Here is a 19,195-nt window from a genome sequence, read left to right as displayed (position 1 = left end):
GCGCCCGCGGAGCGCACGGAGGGACCCGCAGGTAGGGGACGGGGACGGGGACAGCGGCCACCCCCGGGGGCGCACGGGGCTGCGGGGACGCCCCCGGGCAAGCGACGCCCCCCGCCCACTAATAGGGGACCCCCCACAGCTTTTCCCCAGGCAGGGAACACCCCCGGGTATATGGGGCTGGGGCTACCCCGGGGTGGGACCTGGGACCCCCAGGGGAAGGGACAGGGACCGCAGGGCTGTCCTGGGACGGGACGGGGCCAGGAGCCACCCCCGGGGAGGGGACGGGGGGGGGGGGAGCACTGCCACAAAGGGGATCGGTACCCCCCGGGAGGGGACAGGGGACCGCAGGGCCACCCTCTGCAGGGACAGGGGGGACGCCCAGGTGGGGGACGGGGGCTGCAAAGCCACCCCCTGGGTAAGTGGTGAGGGGACAGCGGGGCCGCGAGGGGACAGAGGTCTGGCCCCCGCCCTGTCCTGTCTGCCTTGGGTGTCTTCACAGGGCCCGCGGGGGTCCCCGGGGCTGGGGGGCAGCCACGGGAGGGCCACGTCGCGCCCCAGGTTGGGAGGGGATGCCCCATAAGTGGCCCCAGCCCCATGGATCCCACCCGGGCTCTGGCACCCCAGATTCTGGGGCAACTCTTGCAGGCCCCCGTCCCAACGCAGCCACCCCAAAACACCTCGGCAGAGGGAAGACGAGACCCCCCCCAAAAAAAGTGGGGTGCAAGCCCCAATAATGCTGCCCCCCCCCCAGCTTCAGCCACCCCGGCCGGTGGGGCGGCAGCGGGGCCGCCGGGAGCTCGGCCGTCCCAGCACAAAGAGGAATGCACCGAGCACATGGTTCGCATTAGCCCTGGAGATTTTTTTTCTTCCTTTCTTTATGATTATTACTTTTTTTCCCCCCTTATTTTCTGCCGCCCGGCCAGGGAGCACGGCAGCGGCGGCTGCCCGGGGCGAGGATTTGAGCGCCGGGCGAGGGCTGGCAGCGCCGGGGCCCGTTTGGGTTTCGCCGGCGGGGAGGGAGGGAGCACGCGAAGCCACTCTGGGTTTTCCTTTTCCTCCTTTTCATTTGAGTCAGAGGCTGAAGTCACCGGCGTGCTGGTCCCCGCGCTGCTGCCCCGCCGCAGAGGATGCGGGGATGCCCGTGAAGGGGGCCTGGGGGAGCGGAGCCGCCCCGTGCCGGGGTGCCGCATGAGACCGGGCAACTCGTCGCACGGGTAGGTGCGGGGACGGCGGCGGGGAGGAAACGCATTTCCCCCTCCTCCCCGGCCAGCTGGGCTGCTTTCCCCTGGCGGGGCTGAACAAACAGCCCTTTTCCTTCCCCGCCGGGGTCGCTCGGGGTCGGGCGCATCCTGCCTGCGCGGCGGGCGACGCGCGGGGGCCGCTTCGGCGCCTTTGTGCCTCAGTTTCCCCAGCTGCAGAAAGAAAAACTGGGGTGCCTGGTGCTGGGGGTGGTGAGGGGGTGGTAGGGGAGCTCGGGGACCTCGCAAACACCCCAGAAAGGGTGTGCGAAAGCAGATGCTCTCGCAACCCTATTTCCAATCGGCAAGATGGGTTTCTCCGGCTGCTTCATTCCCGTTTGGGCAATAAGAGGGAAAAAGCGGCTTACAAAGCTCGCAGGAGGCCGGGGCTGGCCAAGGAGGCTTGACAAGGGGAGACCTCGGGGGCTTCACCCGCTCCCCCCCCGCCGGGCGCTTTGCCGGGTCCCTTTACACCGCATCCTGCTGGGCACGAGGCCGTTTATTGCCGTGACGTGGGACGGGCTCGGGGCCGCTCGTTCCGGGAGGGCGAGGAGGAGGCGGGCTGAGGCCGAAGGGCAGCTTTCTGCAGGCACACCGAGCTACCGGCACGCCGGCAGATTTCGCTCTGTTGTTGATTTTATTTTCTTTGTCTTATTTTTGAAAAAAAAAAAAAAAAAAATCCAGCGCAGCCCCGGCCCACCTGCCACGGCCACGATGCTCCCCGGGAAAGCAGAGAAGAGGATGGCGTCGTCCGTGTTCATCACCCTGGTGCCCCCGCGGAGGGAGGCGGCCACCAAGGAACGGCCCCAAACGGGGGTGTCGCCCCCCGTCCCCGAGGGCACCCATCGCCCCCGGGCATCCCCGCCACAGCCCCTGGCTTTGCCCAACGGAGGTGAGGGGGTCCCTGGGGTCCCGTGCGCGAGGACGACGCCGGTGCCGAGGATCCCGCGGCGACGCTTTGCAAAAGCATGCGGGTGCGGGGGGGGGGGGGGGGGAAACGGGGCTTTTGGGGAGGGGTGTTTGTGGGGGGGTTCCCCGAACCAACCCCGGACTGGATCCGGCTGCTGGGGAAGGGCCGTGTTTGCTCTCCCTCGCCAGGCACTTCTCGGCTCTGTTTGTCTCCTCCTGCCGGGCCGGCGTTTGCTTTTGGGGCTGGTCGGTGAGCGCCGCGGCGAAGCGTCGGGGTGTTATTGCAGGGGAGAAGTGTGGGATGGGAGCTGGCGTCGCCCTCCCAACGCGCCGTGCCTGGCTTTTCCTGCAGAAAGCTGCCCTCGGTCCCCACCAGCGCCCGTGCCTTCGTCCTCACCGGTCCTCATCCTCTCCGAAGTGCCCCAGCCCTTGTCCGCGGAGGCGCTGGGTCCGGCGCTGCAGCAGCTGGACCTCGCAGCGCCTGCCACCCTGCAGGTCAGGCCCAGGGGGTGCCATCGCCCCCGCGCCTCCGTTTCCCCACCCTCGAGGGCTTCGATGTGACACGTTTGCCTCCTGCTCACCAGGCTCCTTCTGCCTTCCCTGCTGAGCTGAGGCCGCCCAAATTTCACCAGGAGCAAGCAGACAAGGCGCCGTGGCGGGATGCCAACGGGCACCCGGAGAGGGACGGCTCCAGAGGTGAGCAGGGGGACCCGGCTGCGCGGCGCAGGCTCGTCCCCAGCTGGGGACGCCGAGGCCACCCCCCACCCTCATCCCCTCCCGCAGACATCTGCGCCTTCTGCCACAAAGCCGTGGGCCCGCGGGAGCCGACGGTGGAGGCGATGCGGAAGCAGTACCACGCCGACTGCTTCACCTGCCGCACCTGCCACCAGCGCCTGGCCGGGCAGCGCTACTACCAGCGGGACGGGCGCCCCACGTGCGACGCCTGCTACCAGGTACCGGTCCCGACGGGACGCTCGGTGCCCCCAGGGATGTCGGGGGGTGCCGGCATCTCGCGTGTCCCCCCCGTCGCCTCCAGGCCACGCTGGAGAAATGCGCCAAGTGCCAGGGGCTGATCGCGGAGCGCATCGTGCGTGCCATGGGCAAGGGCTTCCACCCCAGCTGCTTCGCCTGCACCGCCTGCGGCCGGGCCATCGGCGCCGAGAGCTTTGCCGTGGATGAGCGGGACGAGGTGTACTGCGTGGCTGACTTCTACAGGTAGGAGAGCAGCCCCGGCTGGGGGCGTTCAGCCGGTCCCTGCCGCCCCCTGAGGCTCATCTCCCCCCTCTTTTGTCCCACCAAGGAAATACGCCCCGGTGTGCGGGGCCTGCAAGCTCCCCATCATCCCCAGTGAGGACCAGGACACCTACAAGATCGAGTGCCTGGGACGCAGCTTCCACGAGAGCTGCTACCGCTGCGAGGTACGGCCCTGGGGGGGGCAAAACACAAGTGGGGCTGTCCCGATGCCTCCACACAGCACCCGCGGTTGGACACAGGGTGGGTTGGACACAGGGTGGGTTTGGTGAGAAAGCAGGGTGCGGTGGCGCGGCGTCCCCCATGGCGCAGCGTCCCCCGTGCGATGCCGTGCGGGGCTGAGCTGTGGCCTCCGTGTCCCTGCTCCTCCGCAGAGCTGCGGGACGCCCCTGTCGCCGGAGCCGACGGAGGATGGGTGCTACCCCCTGGGCCAGCGCCTCTTCTGCAAGTCCTGCCACGTCCGCCGGCGGAACGAGTCGTCCTGCTAAAAGCCCCCGCTGCTCCCACGACGTACCCGCAGGCAGCGGCGGGAGCAGCGTTTTCAGCAGCACAACGGGCCGGGCCCCTTCCCTCAGCCCTCTTCCCAACCTCATTGTGAACAGAAAAAGCCCTGGAAGAGCAGCGGTGGTGGGTGAGCTGAGGTTTCCTTTGCCTTTTTTTTTTAAATAAATAAATTAAAAAACCCTCTTCTGAGGCCGTTTTGGTTTCCGTGGTGTTTTTCTTTCTTCTTGAGCGTCCTCGGGGTTTCATTTCAACGTTTCTCTCTGGGGTGATGTGAGAGCAGCACGGATTTAGTTCCTTGTAGTTAAATAAAACCCCAACCTAAAAATGTTTCTTTCATCCGCCCGTTTCCTGCGTCCCAGACCTTACAAAGCACAAGTTTGCCAACAGGGAAAAAGCCACTCTTGACTTGGGGCTGCTGTGGGTGGCGGGAGGCTGGGCATGAGCTTGCTTGGGTTGCTCGCTGGGAACGCAGCTGATTTTGGGGTGGGACGTGGTGATTCAGCAGGCTGGGGGAGAACGGAGGGTCAGCTGGGGGGCTGTGCTGGGGATTTGGCCTTGCAGCCTGACAGGAGGACGTTAGGGTGTTTGCTGCTGGGTGGCCTGTCTCAAACAAGCCTCGGAGCCAGCAGAGGGCAGCCGGAGCACAAATTCCCCCATCAGGCAGAAAAAAAAACGTCTAAATTCTGTCTTCGGTACAGGACAGCACTGGTACCAGTGCCTCGTTTTTGCATCTTACCCGAGCTAACACTGCTGTTACAGGAGCTTTTTGGCTTTCCTTTGGTCCAATATGGAAGAGAGGCCGAAATGAGCCCTTTTCCCCGTGCTTCTGCCATCGGTGCAAGCAGTGCCACCAGCGCTCACTGTGTTTGGGAGTGTTTTACAGGCCAGCCGGACAAAGAAGGGTTTTCTTTTTAACCCAAAGTGTTCACATTGTCACAGATCCAGTGCAGAAAACAGCAAGAGCATCTGAGATGGTATTTAATGTTCTCCTGGAGAGAAAAGGAAGATGAAACAACAACAACAACAAAGGCCAAACAACCAGAAAGCAGCAGATAAACGCTTCTGGGTGACATTGAAGAACGTCTCTCCAGCACGTGCTGCATTTCTGAACGAAAGGGTTACCGTGTGGGTAACGCATGGAGTCCGGCGGGCAGGCTGATTAATCACAGCAACCCCAAAAACGTTTCCTGCCGTCTCTCTCCATCTCCAAAGCCTGTTACTCACGCTGGTAATGTGCGTCTACGGCCATCAATCAGGTCACAGCTGGCTGTAAACTATTTATAAATAGGATGCTCGCGTAAAGTTGTCATTCCCAGAGACAGGACGGTCACGTATGGAGGTGGTTTGGGGTCTGGCTGGCCAGGGACGTCTCCCACGCCAGGGAAATCCCGTGCTCAAAACCAGCTCTTGCTTCTAAAGCCTCTGCTCTGTGGGGAAAGCCAGGCACCAAAAGGATGCCAGAAAAGTAAAAAGACACGGGCAGGACTGTGGGAGTGGGGAAGTGCCAGAGAACAAAGGGCTTCCCGCTTTTTTGCAGTATAGGTGTTTTCCAGACAAGGTTTTCAGGGAGGATGGAAGTGCTGATGCTGAGCAGTGTTTCGGATGTGTTATTGCACTGCGCCCTCCTTAATCCCGCTGTGCAGCGCCTTCGGGTGCTTCACAGCCACGCTACCCCCGTAAGCTAAAGCGAGGAGGCTCTGTGCTTCCCCACAGAGAGAGCCAGGACAGTCTGTTAGCACCAGGACTGGGGTGATTTTTAGCCAGAGGCAGGAAGGGAAAGGTTTTTTTATCAATACAAAGCCTTGGAGGGGAGAGGAACAGGGCACGGTGCAGCTGGAGCGTTCAGCAGCGTGGCAAAGGGATGCAGAAATGGTCAGATTTGGTTCTTTTTTCCAGGAGCAGAGGATGACAGGATTGGCAGATAGGGAGGTAAGCAGATAAAGGCTGATTTAAGCTGCTTTCTTGGTGGATAAGGGGAGAAGCATTATGAGCTGGGGCCTGGAGAGCATTCTTAAGCCTGAAAAGCACAGCCCTGGGTTTTCCCCTGGGAGGATCTCGAGGAATTGTGCTGCATTTCCAGCCCTGGCTGAGCCGTGCAGAGGAGACGTTCTGGGGGTCCCATCCAGCCGACGAGCAAGCAAACGCAGTCTGCAACAGCTCAGCCCGTCCTCGGGCTCCTCACCCCCTTACAAGCGATTTTGCAAGGGGAAAGGTTTAAAGTCTGCCTCCTTACTCAGCACCAATGCACCTGGATTTGCCAACGAAAATACAAAGCACACCTGGAGCAACGCGAAGCTCCTGTCCTGCCCAGGGAGCCCCCCAAAGCCCTGCAGAGCCCCGCCGAGACCACCCAGAGGTGTAAAATCCGCTTGAGGTCTCACTCGTTGCCTTCCAGCAGAGGTGCAAAAGGGCACGGAGGAGAGCCTGCGAAACGCGCCGGCCGGGCCCTGCCCGCCCCTTGGCTGCTGCAATCAGCCCGTCTTTTCTTGCAATCCCTCTTGGCAGGCCAAGGCGAGCAGGGAGGGACCTGTGAGGCAGGCTGGCTGCCCTCCAAGGAGAAGCAAATGCAAATATTTCTTCACTTCAGCCTGGGTGCGGCCCGGGGATAAAATTTCTCTGGTCTTTCCCAGAGAAGGCATCCGACACCATACCCTGCTGCGGGCCCAATTTGCTCCCAGGAACAGGAGAGTGTGTGACAAAACCTGCAAAGGTTATCCTTGTGACTCAAGGGACAGCCACGTTTGTTAAAATGAGCTTTTAAATTGAAGGATGAGCTGACAGGCATGGCCGTGCTGTTTTTAAATCGATGATCAAGGTCTTGGTTTGTAACTAATTGTGCCTCTTACAGGTTTTGTTTGTAAGCTGAAGATCTTGGTGCAGCATAAGCAAGCCTGTAAAGGGAAACGGGTTGGAAACTGCCCCATCAACCGTGAGAAATGCGAAAAGCAGGCGGCGGGCAGAGGGGGAGAGACGAGCCGGATTCCTCACATGCTTTCCCTCTGCCATCACCGCCTCCAAGGTGCTGTTGGCCATGGAAAGCTGCCGGGGAGCGGCGAACGAGAGCCAGCCACCAGCAAACGCTGTGGCAAAATGGGTCAGTTCTCAGGGGGGAAAACTGAGGCTAGAGCAGTCGAGGGGGCACTGCTGGCTGGAAAGCTGTTAATGGTGATGTTTTCCTTTTAAACAGGACGGAGAGCTGAAGAGCTGGGTTTTTCCTTTGGTCGACCTGCGTTAATGACAACCGTATCCCAGCCGGATTGCTGCAGCGTTGTCCTTTCCGGCAGACCACTCGGACGCATTTCCTGCATCTTCCTGGATTCAAGGCAACCTAAAAAGCTAACGGCTCTTTCGTGAAGTGTGGTCTGGTTGAGGCAGAAGGATGAAAAGCAGCCGGAATCATTCTGGGTTAAAAATAAGTGGAGCAGTGCAAGCCCTGAATGTCTCCAGCTTCGCGATTTGGAGCATGGCCAGGATGTAAAAAAAACAACAAAACACTGTGCACTATTCTCCTTTTTTCCAGTCTCCCTGCAAAAGCAAGCCATCCAGGCTGAGGTATGTTTACGGGAGGATCCTAAAGCAGGAGCAGGCTAGGATTGTCACCTAAATACCCAGTGCTGGGATTTATTTTTAACACATGCTGTGTTTTTGATACGCGAGGCGAAATCGATGCAGCCTGTTACGCAAGCGTGTTACCAGCCTGCAAATTATACGCTGTGTTAAAAAAAAAATAAAAGGAAAAAAAAAAAAAGAGGAGAAAAAAAAAACACAACCCACCCTATTTCTGAAAATAGATGCATGGCACATGTCTGCAAGCAGGGCTTTGACATTTTATATCCCAGCTTTACTTCATCGCATCAGTGGCGATTACAGCATCCTGCAGCCCCATTTCCTGGCTGCGAATTAACGATTTTCACTTGGACCTGACTTCAAGCAGCTTATGTTTCTTCTTTATTTTGCGGGGGTGTTGATTAGAGTCCATAGGTGTGGGGGTTTTGTTGAAAAAAAATATGTATGTAAAGGCTGGGATCGATTTCTCTCAGGAGTAATGCATTTTGCAGCAGCGGGGCGTTTGTCAGGGCAGCTCATTGACCTCGGTGATTTATCACTGGAGGCAGGAGGCGGGGGGAATATCTCCTAAAAATAAATATATCCCTTAATTCTCCGTGCGGCTAAACTTTCCCTCACAGCCCAGCCGGGGGAATAGACTTTAATCTCCTTTATGCGCCCCTGCGGACGGCTTCGTCCGAGGCAGGACTGTGCTGAGGCGATCGGCCTCGTCTCTCCGCCGCCGGCCGCCTCCTTTCTCGCCGACCCTGGCGTTTTCAGGGCATCACGTAGCCTCCCCATTTTGTGGAGGGAAGGGAAAAAAATAGAAGAAAAAAAAAAAAAAGGAGGATATTTGCCTCACAAAGGGGGGGGGGGCGCCGGCGGGGCGGCGGGCTGCCCGCCTCAGGCACCACAGCGCCGCCTCGCCCGCGCGTGGCGGCCGCCCGCGGTACTGCAGGAGCCGCCCCGCCCGCCGCTCGCTTCACAAAATGGCCGCCCGGCCAGGCCACGGCGAGCGGCGCCCAGGCGACAAAATGGCGCCGGGGGGGCAGCTGGGGGGGAGGACGGGCGGCGCGGGGCCGGGGGGGCGAGGGGGGGGAAAGCCGGGCCCGGGCCCCGGGCCCGGGGCCCCCCCCCCCCCGGCGTGCGGGGCCCCTCCAGGAGGGCTGTGAAAGGGCTGCGGGTGAAACCCGAGCTCCCCCCGCGCCTTCCTCACGCACCCCCCTTCTCCCCTCCGCCTTTGCGAAAGGACGCGAACATGCCCGGGGACGCGCGTTTCCACTCGGCCTCGGAGGCGGCCTCGGCCTCCCCCCCGCCGCCGTCGCCCCCGTGGTCCCCCCACGCCACAGCCCGCCGGCACCGACCCATTTGGGGTGTTTTTTTCCCTCAGAGCGTGAAGATTTTGGGGCCAGCAGTGCTGTTTCCACCACCCCCTCCACACACACACGCACCCCGAGGTGGGTAGTTCTATGCCTAATTCTTTCTCCTCCACCGCTTTTTCTCCTTCGCAGGGGTTGAAGCCACCGCCTCTCGCTCTCCTCACAGCGTGGAAAATGCCCAAACGTGATTTTTTTTTTTTTTTTTTTTAAAAAAAGCACTGAAAACCCCAAACACCCAAGGAGTGATTGATCTGCAGAGCTGGAGGGGCGCGGGGAAGAAGCTGCTGCTTGCCTGGCTCCGCACGACAGCCTGCCCGCCATTCGGGTAATTAAAAGCATATACTTGGTGTGATCAGACGTGGTAATACCGTAAAAAAAACACCCCGTCACATCCAAATGCTCGCTGGAGGCTGCAGCCAAGGTACCACGTACGCTTCTTTCTTCCTTTTTTTTTTTTTTTTTTTGGTTAATGCTGTCTTGCCTTTCTCTGCACCACGGTATTGTTACGTTATAACATTGCCCCTTTGTTAAAAACCACACACCTAAAATACTATTACTTTTTTATTATTATTATTTTTCCCTAGAATTACAGGTTTAGGCCCATACAGATGTTCTTTTATTTCTACATATATCCATATTTATATATCTCCTTCTTCCAAGGACGGATTACAGAATATAAAACAAAAGCCACACACCTAAAACGCTATGATTTAATTACATATAATTACTCCGGTTTTGGCCCGTATATATGTTTGATTTTATATTTATATATATATATTACCTGTGTTTTCCTCCATTGGCTTTCTACTATAATATATCCCAAAAGCAGAAGAAAAAAATGCCAAAGAAAAAGAAAAAAGCAACCCATTTCCTTTTAACAGTCCATGATGGAAGTTTGTGCCTGAATGTTTTATTTGTTCCACAGAGATGGAGATTTTTCCTTGGGATATTTGGGGAGGATTTTTTTTTTTAATTAAAAGAGAAAAAAAAAATAAAGAAAAATATAAACAATGAAACAGAACCAAAAAATGAAAAAAAAAATACAAAAACAAACCCCAGTAAGTGAAGCTGCAAATGCAATCAAATAGTCCAGATCAGACAATTCATTGTACCGAAAAGAGAGGACAGATTAGTTCAACTTAAGCGGCAGGGCTTTGCCGTAGCTCCGGGAGGAGGGATCAGCTCCTTTTTCCACCATCTAGCGCTCCAAACACCACCATTTTTTGTGCTTTTGTGTTGGTGCGTTTTGTTTCCAGCCACGCAGGCTGCAAACCCCCGCCGCGCCGGGCGTGCAGATGCTGCACGCGGAGCTTTCTGCGCGCAGGCAGAGCCGTGCCCCGCTCCCTGCGCGTTCCTTTCCCTTTTATTATCTGCTCTATGGCTCGCTCTTTTTTTTTTTTTTTTTTTTCCCCTCTGCGGGTAGGAAGGTTTCTCTCCTCTCCCCAGCTTGGCTGCTTATTCCAGAAGTTTCTACAGCAGAGGAAATTGCACGGGGGAGGGGAGCACCCACTGCGGAGCCTTTGCCGCAGCGCCGGGCAGGCGTGGCCGTGCCGCCGGGGGAGGAGGAGGAGGAGGATGCGGAGGATGCACCACCTCCCTCCCTCCCTCCCTGGTTCGGAGGGGCTCTGGCGGCTCGCAGCCTCTTTCCAAGCCTCTCCCCCCGACTACAATTCCCCATCCTTGAAGGGGGTGCTGGGAGGTGTTTGCAAGGCTTGTTTCTTTTTTTTCTTTTTTTTTCTTTTTTTTCTTCCCTTCCCCCCTCCCCCTTTGCTAAATAAATTAAAAGCAGAGATGTCTCCTGATGGAGATGGATGAGGCTGGGCTTACAGCAATGGGGTCGCTCGCTTGCATGCGCTGCCGCAGCCTTGATCTGCGGAGCAAGGCTTTGCTGCTGATGGCAGAAGTGACCTTTCCCAGGCGTTGGGAGAGAGGCTTCCCCTCGCCCCGACGTGCTTCTGCTTGGAATTCATTTTAAATAGCAGCGTTATTATTTTTTCTCCACCCCCACCCCCCCGAACAGCTTGCTGTTTCAATGATTTTTTTTTTTTCGGTAGCCTGTGGGTTGAAGCTTCCTCATGATCGTTTTTTGTGTGTGTGTGTGCGCGCTTTGAATTGCATTTTAAAATTGCCCAGCTGGAGACAAGTCTTGATTAGAGCTGGAACAATAGCTCCATTTTATTAATAATGGGAAGGATTTACAATTCTACAGCACCTTCCTTGGAAGGCTTTCAAAATCATTTGCAAACACACACAAATTTAAGCTTTCACAGCCCTGCCTGTGAGCTGGGTAAGTATTTTAATAGTGCCACCAAAAATCACGTAGACCTGGAATCGGTGGCAAATCTCCGAGTGCTAGAATAATGTCAGATCCGGTGGGTTTTAGGGCTGCAAAGCTGGGAGGGGGTAGGTTGGTATGCGGGATGGATAAAAGCTGTAACCTAAATCTGTTCAGTGTTCTCTGTAGATGCAGAGCGTTTTGCTGTGTCCTGGGAACTGGGCTTTTATTTCTCAGCCTGCTCCACGCAAGCGACCCTTCCTTCTTGCTCTTTGCCGGAGTGAAGATGTGGACTTGCCTGCTTGTCAGTAAACATCTGCTTAGAGATTTTTTTTTCTTTAATTCATTACCTTTTTGTAGTCCCCAGGTGACCTCCTTTAGTGCTGGCTCCACTGTGGTTTGACCACAGCTTTGCATTAAAGCAGGCTCTGAGCGCTAATGTGTCTCCATGCAAGCCAGAATGACCTTGCCTGGGGGACTGGGCCCACCGAGCTAATGCAGATGCTCCGCTTCGATTACGCAGCCCTGCGTGCAGCTTTTTTCTGCACATCCCTTCCCTGACCCAGGTAGCGCAGGGGACTGTTGCAGTATTACGGGGGAAAGCTGTCTTCTGCCGTATTTTTTTGTCCTGCTAGGGAAATGCAAGATCGTTCGTGTAATTCCCACTCCACAGTAGATACCTTCCCTGTAAGTAGCGTAAACACGCCGCGATCCAAGAGCCGCGGGGGCAGTCGGATCTGGCCTCGCCAAGGACTGTAAGGCGCAGTGGTCTGGTTGTGTTTGTGCTGTACAGTGGCCCCAGAAAGCCACAACGTTTCTGTGGTTACTTCTGTCTGGATAGCACGAGGAGGTCCCAGGGCTTCCCCTTCCCACCACTTACTGTTTCACAAAAGAAAAGGCCGGTGCTTCTGGAAAAAGCTCTGCCTTGTGGGCTTTAAAAACAAACAAACAAAAAGGGAATAAAAACTGCTGTGGATTAGTCATCCTTATTGTTAAAGGAGGCTGTGTTTGCTGGTCCTATCTATGTAACGCAAGCGCATGTGAGATATTAGCTATTAGCTTTATTTGCGAAGGCTGGTAATGTGCTCTGGTCGCTGCTCTCTGGAGTTGTGCCACCAAGGCTCCATCGGGCTGCTGCTGGCAGGTGGAAAATCTGACAGCCTGGCTTTTCATACCCTTCCATCCATTTTCCCTTTTCACTGCCAATATCCCTGCATTGGCAGGTGTGGAAGCACAGAGGCTGTAACAACAGCAAGTGAGGATAGATGAGCTGTCTTCTAGAGTCCAATGCCAGAGAAGAAACCCCGGTGTATTTTTTTTTTTCTTGCCTATGGTAGCTTTTACTCTGAGCCCAATTGACTGTATCTTGTGAGAAGACTGAGTCGGATCCTTTTGGATGCTAACATCAGTGCTGCTTTTAATCCTTTGTTTTTTCCCCCTTCCCCATGGTCACGCAGAAGAGCGAGCCGTGCAATTAAAATGGGATAGCAAAGGACAGCTCCCTCCCCCTTTCCCCTTTCAAAAAACCTTCCAGAGTTGTGTGCTCTTGAACTGCTGCATAGGCAGAAAACATACAATGCAGTTGTCAGCATTGTGCTGATGTGTGGCACATTAAAAAAAAAACACACACACAAAAGGGGTGGGGAGAGCGGGCGCCTCCAGGGAGTAAAACTGTGGGGCCCCTTTCCCTACAAGTGAACAGACCTACGTGCAATAGCACATTACTCCTAATTTTGCTCGGGCAAATGCAACGCGCAGACGTCAGAGGGAGCGTTGCAACATGCTAAATTGTGTTGCTGAAGATCAGGGTCCCCTTGAACTATTTTTTTTTTCTGTGAACTTGCTCCCCTGAGATGCTTGGCTTCATTACTTGATTCCTCAGAGTTGTGCTTGCTCACCAGGAAGAAGGGAAATACTTCCTTACTGGGTGCCATTTCTCCGGCTGTGTTGCAAAATGTAATAAAAAGCACCTGGTTCTGGTCTCTCCTAGGTCGTGCGTGACTTCAGGCAGAGCCCTGGCAGTTCGCAGTGAGCAAAGAGAGCGGGTATCGGCTCCTTGTCGTGAGCCCTCCTTAACGAGAATATTGGGATTGGCGTTGTGCGAGTGCAGCCTTCCGGAATGAGAACCTCGGCGCTGGTCTTTGCGAGTGCCTCCGGCTGACCAGCAGAGAGGCCCTGCCCTGCGAAGCTGGAGCAACACCTAACGAGAAACGCAGCGATTTCCTTGCCAGCGAGGCAGCCTGCTTGCTGCAGTGATTTGTAGCGCAGCTACGACTTTATGCTCTTCTGGCAACAATTTAGCTGAGGATTAGCACGAGGTGCCCAGGCCAGGTTTCATACCGAGCTCCCTGTGCCGGAGAGCTGGGGGAAGCTGGTGTGTGGTGTACGTGAAAATTGCCAATAGCTCGCGTGCCTGAAGCCTCGTCTGTATTTGGATTAAATGAGCGTGGGCAGGAAAATGATTTTGTTCTCTTGCTAGGATGTGTTTGGAGATACGCCTTGTGTTCCTCAGAGGCCTCCACAGGCCTGCAGGTACGCCAGCAAACTGGCCGTTTGGGATGATTTCATGTTTTCCAGGCTGGCACATCCTGTGGGACTCAGAATTACTTTTCCTTGGCAGTTTGGGACAACTAAGTGAGAGTTACCTTGTGAGTGCTGAACTTTTACCGCCCCGTGCTTTGGATTGAAGAGTTACTAGAACTACATCCGCGAGGTTTCCAAGCTAAACAAAACCTGAATTCCTGGTGCCAAAAAGCAAGCGAGCGATAGAAACCTCCGTCCTCCTCCATAAAGGGGGAAGCCACAGCCTTGCCAGCTCTCCTATTATAGCAAAGAGTTAAAAAGGCATAATGCTGCATCCTGAGGTCTGCAGAGCGAGTGGTGGGGTACAATGAAAGCCAAAGCTAGACGATAAACTGTTCTGTGCTGTATTGCTGCAGAGGATTTAAGACGCGGTAGCTCTCAATGCACAAGCACTTTTCTTCCCCCTGCCTTTTCCTTGAAGTGAGAGTGATCGTGGCATGAACGTGCGCAGTCTGCTTCGTTTAAAACACAGCTACGTCGCTTCGGTATCAAAATGTCGTTTGGTGAAACAAAAGTGCTGATGGTGGCTGGCTTGCAATTTATTTTGTGCTGGGTGTGCCGATCGATCGGATGGGGAATGTGGGGAAGAGCAGCCTTCAGCTCTCAGGGCTGGACAGGTTTTTTTGTGTTAAACTCTTGTCCTGCAGCATCTTCAGCGTAATTTCTGTGATTCCTCCTGGGCACTGCATGTGGGGCCTTTTATGTAGAGTTAATGCACGGCAACGGGGTGTTAAAAATGGCAAGGTACAGAACACAGTGATCTCTTCAGTCCGAATGGTTTGGTTTGGTTTTAAACCCTTTGCAGTGTGGGGCTGGCTTCCCTCCCCCCCCCCTTTTCTTTTCCCCTGAAGCGTCCTATTTTGCAGCCTGGAAGACTGAAGTCCTCTGTCTGGTTGTTGAAATACCCCGTGTTTGGGAAAAACGAGCAGGTACAGCTCCTCATGTGGTCACAGAGGTCTTTGGGGCCAAGGCAGAAGCTGGCACCTTGATGTTTCTATTTTTTTTCCCCTACACTTCGTGAAAAAGTAGGTATTAATCCTAAGATATCTGCTACACAGTAAGCAGGAGCGAGCTCTTCTGCAGTCCTGTGAGTGCACGTGGTGTTTTGGTTGCGTGGCTCAGCAATCGCTGAGCGGTGCTGAAACGTCTGTTTTTGTATAGCAGCGTATTTTGAAAACAGAAGTGTGCTTTTATGTATATACAAACGGGTTCACTGTAAGCCATGTTCCAGGGGCTCCTGAGCTGTGTTTGCAGAAGGTAGCTGATGCTAACCCACTGCTACAGTGGCAGTATTTTGTGGCAGCTCCCGTCCCCAGTGCTGTGTGGGTAAGAACACCACCACCGGCTTTGGCTGGGAGTAGTGTTTGGAAAGGAATCGCTAAATTCTGGGTGCAACCATTTCAGACACTTGAAGGGAGTCTTCTGGACAGAGCCGTCGCATCTCGAAGGCTTGGAGCACTGACCCTCAGAGAGGCAAGAACCAAAATCAATAGCTTTATTAATTCAAATCCCGTGCTTTGTGTTGCTTAGCATCCAGAACCGGGCTTCGTGTTCAAAGCGTTATCGTATAAACCAATACCCTCCATTCAACACGTGAGCCCAAATATCCAACAGCACCAATCCTTTCCTGGAGAAAATTAGCCCTTGCATAAAATGTAATGGGTAAGCAATAAAATTAGCCCGGTAATTCAGGCTGGCTTAAAAAGGAGCTAAAAGCCTGGCTGGCAATTTGATACTCAGCTGCCATAGTGTCACGTTAATAAATACAGGCAGTGAGCAGGAAGGGCACCTAAATACATTTTCCAATGGCAAGATGGAGGCTGGAGCTGGCCAGCTCGAACAAAGCAGAGCTCCGAGCGTTCCTGGTGCCGGCTGAGAGCCCTTGGCTGAGCAACGCACCGTTTTCCTGTAAAAAGCAAAGCAGGCTGGATGCCTGCTGGACGCCGAGGATAATCGCTGCGTGCCGTGGCTGCGGCCGCTGCAATCCCTGCGGGTCTCTGGTCAATGCAGCCGGCCGATGTCCCCAGCTGCGGGGAGCGGCGTGACGCCTCCCTTCCCCATCCCCAGCTGCGAGCTCAAGAGGCAGAGCCCTCGCTGAGCCAGAACCCAGTGTAGGAAGTCACGGTCTTAGCAAATACCGCTCTGCTTGCTGTCCTTGTTCGGTATCTAATCTTTGCTTTTTTAAATGTTTGGCAAGCAGTCCCTGCAACACGTGGCAGTGTGCTCCACCACTTGGGTAAGACACCGTGTTAAAAATGTTACGAACATTGTGTTACATGTTAAAAATGTAGGAACTTGCCTTTTCAAGTGTTGTCTGCTGGCTCCCTGACGTGCCCTTCAATTTATTCACATTTCCTCCTAGATGTGAGGCTGTCTCTGGCTGTTCCCTTCGCTTTTTGTATGGACCCCAAGGATGTTTTCTGATTCTGCTGCCTTTTTTTTTTTCCCCAAACCGGAGAGCTGCTAACTTTATGAGCTCCTTATATGGCAGCGCCATTTTCTCACGCCTTTAATGGCTCTCCTTTGATCTGTCCTCTTCTTGCTTTGCTTTTCTTGATGTGAACACAGTGTTCAAGCTGAGATGGGTTTATAACCTGCTCCCTCATTAATATCTGGCCTGGCATTTTAATCCTCTCCAAGTGGTGATAAGAAACATGCAGATGTTTTAACTGAGTGTTTGACCGAGATACCCAGAGATAGCTGGGTTCTCGCTACACCTGCCGCGTGTATGAGTAATTACATGGTGCCTTGCCGTGCGCCGGACCCTGCCCTGGTGCATGCCCAAGGCCGAGAGGCATCAGGTGGAGGAGAGCAGCTGGACTCTCCTCTCCTTGGCTCTTTGCCCCCCGAGGGGCAGTAGCACAGGGCGCAGGGCTGTCTCGGCCCTTGGTGTTTGCCTCCGGGCTCGCGTCGTCAGCAGTGCCGGGACTGTGGGCTGGCACGGGCGGCGTGAACGCGTGCCCCTCCTGCAGTGACAAGGACAGCAGTGGTTGCTGCCACATGAGGCTGGTCCTTTATCGAGGTCCCTTTGGCCTCCTGAGATGGAGGTTGTGCTCTCTCCTGTCCTGAGCATCAGCCCGTGTTCTTGAAAATCTTAGAGTGAGCTGGAGGAATCCCGTCACGGCGGCATTGCCCAAGTGTGGTTGCATGTTGCAGCTGGGAACAGTTTCCCCCCAGAGCACATGAAAAGCATCAGAATGGGCCAGAGCTTCGTTTTGCGTCAGGGGCTGGGGTTCGTGCTCCTCTTCCACTTGGCTTTCATGTAAATGCAGCCTTTTAAGCACTAATTTCAACCATTTCTTCTGTCAACAGAGTCGATGCCTTTGTTTGCGACAGCTCCTGCTCGGCCTGCAGACGTCCCTGCCGGCCAGCCCGCTCTCAGGATTGTGGTGTGACAGCGGTGACCCCGCGTGAGGTTTCTGTGAAGGCCCCCGAGCCCGTGTGGTTTTCTCTTGTCCCTTGGAGGTGCTTCCCTGGCAGGGAGGGAGGGAAAATGGTTGGAAACGTTGCCTCAGCTGGGGAGGGGAGAATACGGCATCAAAAAGCCACTCGATGCATGGTTTGAGGGAAGGGGGGCTGCTTTCCTCCCCAAAGTGGAGGCCTGTGGAGTGCTTTAAAAAGGTATAGACAAGTAGTTCCTGCGCGTTGGGCTTCTGACCAGTTAAAACAAAGAGCTAAGCCCATTTCCATGGAGAAATGTGTGGTGGAAAACTCTGGTGGAGCACATTAGCAATGCCTTTTCTTGTGTGTGTGTGTGGCTTGGTCACATGCTTTAAATAATAGATGGTTTGCACGCAAAAGAGTTATTTATTTATTTTTAATCAGTAGATCTCAATTTGGCAGAGCAGTTTAACACCCATCATCACTGGGGAAACTGAGGCACGGGGCCATGAAGGGATCAGCCTGCAGCCGCGCCGCAGAGCTGGGGATAAGACCCAGGTTTGCAGAGGCTCAAGTTGATGTGCGTCAGAGGTCTGATTAAATCAAGAGATTTGCAAGTTGAAGTGACCTATAGCTCGATGACTTTGACCAGTTGCTGCCAGAAGGTTACAGCCGCCCTGGGCAGGGTCCTGCCAGACCGGGCGGCATCTTGCAAGGTGCCCACCGGAGATTAACGAGCGTGGACTGAAGGCAAAGGCGGCACAGTTGAGCTCCGCTCATCTCAACAAATAAGAACATGGTTTTAATCAATAGGAAAGCGCCGGCAGCAAGCGGGAGGCTTTGGCCAAGGAAAATACTGAAATATTAGTCTGCTCTCTGCGGTGAAAGCAGCTAACTGGCTTGTGTGGCTTCAAAAAAAAAAAAAAAAAGTACTAATGGCCGTGGGTGCGTGTTCAGTTTTATCCTGACCTCAGACCGCTCACTCGCTGCTGCTCTGAGTGTTGTGGCGGTAATCAGTTGGGCATTTTCAGGCACATAAATGAGCAGCAGTATCAGCAGCGCAGAGTCTCACTTTTTTTTTTTCCTGTAGGTGAAAAAAAGCTACCCTCCAGGTTAAGGACGTGTAGCTCTGGGTTCAAGAGCTGCCCTTCAAGCAGGGATGGGTCAGACCGCGGCCTTGCCAGCAGCGCTAAGTACCCAAATCCCTGCAACTGTAATTTCACATCCTGGCACGCTCTTCTCGGCACTGCGTCCTTTCACGGCGGATGCCGGGGCGCGAAGTGCTGCCTGCCCCGTGCCTCTTGTCGTGGGCGGCTCACCCTCACCCTGCCAGCGCTCCAGCACCGGGGCAGGTACAACTTCTGCCAGCAGCGTGCGCGGAGCCATAGCTCCCAGTGGGTGCTTCCCTCAGAAAAAGCTCCGCAGAAAATCCACGCCGGGGCGCGGGAGCAGGGGATGACTTGCTCTCCGAACCTCTGAACGGTGGGAGTTTGTTTTCCGCGGTTCTCAGGGCGACGCGGCCTCCCCGTTTCGGTCGGGGGAAGGATTTGGCAGCGAGGCGCCCGTGGCCGTTTGCATAAGAGCGAGTATGATTCAGTGACCTCCCTCCCACCGCCGGAGCGCTTGGCGGGCGGCCAGCGCTGCCAGCCCCGCGTGAGGTTGCATATAGCTCTGAACTTTGGAGTCATTAGAGATAAACAGCGCTATAGGCTTGTGAAAGGCCGCGCAACGCCGGGCCCTTGTCTGCCTTAACCTAAATTAATTTTTTACTCGCTCTTGCTGATTGCATCCAGGCAGCGCGCCGGGGCTTTCCTTCGCCTCGGTTTGCACGGCAAGGAGAGGGGGAGCCTCCAGGCCCCGGGCTCTGAGCGCTGGCCGTGGGACAGCGTGTCCAGCCCTGGCCCCGTGGGAGCCCCGGGGAGCGCTCCTGGGAGCACCCTGGGGTGCTGGGGGGGCTCGGCCTGCCCCCCCCCGGCGTTGTGTCCCCTTCCCTTGTCCGCTGTCCCCTCGTTACGCTGCAGCCCCCCCCCCGCTGCGTAACGCGGCTCCTTTTCCTGGCAGCACCGTTCCTTGCAGCCCCCGTTATTCTCAGCGCCTCCCGTTCCGCGCAGCGCCCCGTTTCTGCAGGC

At 55.4% G+C, this 19,195-nt stretch overlaps 1 protein-coding gene and 2 long non-coding RNA genes across 3 annotated transcripts; all 3 read left to right on the top strand.

Moving 5' to 3' along the window:
• Positions 1-277: 277 nt before the first annotated feature.
• On the top strand, positions 278-4,096 carry FBLIM1 (filamin binding LIM protein 1). The gene is made up of 8 exons (XM_035344494.1): positions 278-1,214; positions 1,928-2,130; positions 2,500-2,642; positions 2,732-2,843; positions 2,931-3,100; positions 3,184-3,362; positions 3,448-3,565; positions 3,773-4,096. Exons 1-8 carry the CDS (start codon positions 595-597, stop codon positions 3,884-3,886), a joined length of 1,659 nt encoding a protein of 552 aa, XP_035200385.1. The 5' UTR covers positions 278-594; the 3' UTR covers positions 3,887-4,096.
• Positions 4,097-6,610: 2,514 nt separating this feature from the next.
• LOC118177096 lies at positions 6,611-7,394 on the top strand. Its single transcript, XR_004755675.1, has 2 exons — positions 6,611-6,996; positions 7,090-7,394. It is a non-coding gene; the product is annotated as an uncharacterized LOC118177096 (long non-coding RNA).
• Positions 7,395-8,987: 1,593 nt separating this feature from the next.
• LOC118177095 lies at positions 8,988-18,010 on the top strand. The gene is made up of 2 exons (XR_004755674.1): positions 8,988-9,152; positions 13,093-18,010. It is a non-coding gene; the product is annotated as an uncharacterized LOC118177095 (long non-coding RNA).
• Positions 18,011-19,195: the final 1,185 nt, after the last annotated feature.

This window comes from Oxyura jamaicensis, chromosome 21 (genome assembly GCF_011077185.1).
Source record: "Oxyura jamaicensis isolate SHBP4307 breed ruddy duck chromosome 21, BPBGC_Ojam_1.0, whole genome shotgun sequence".
NCBI lineage: Eukaryota > Metazoa > Chordata > Aves > Anseriformes > Anatidae > Oxyura > Oxyura jamaicensis.
The sequence above is the reverse complement of the archived record's forward strand: the minus strand, read 5'-3'. Positions and strand labels throughout refer to the sequence as shown.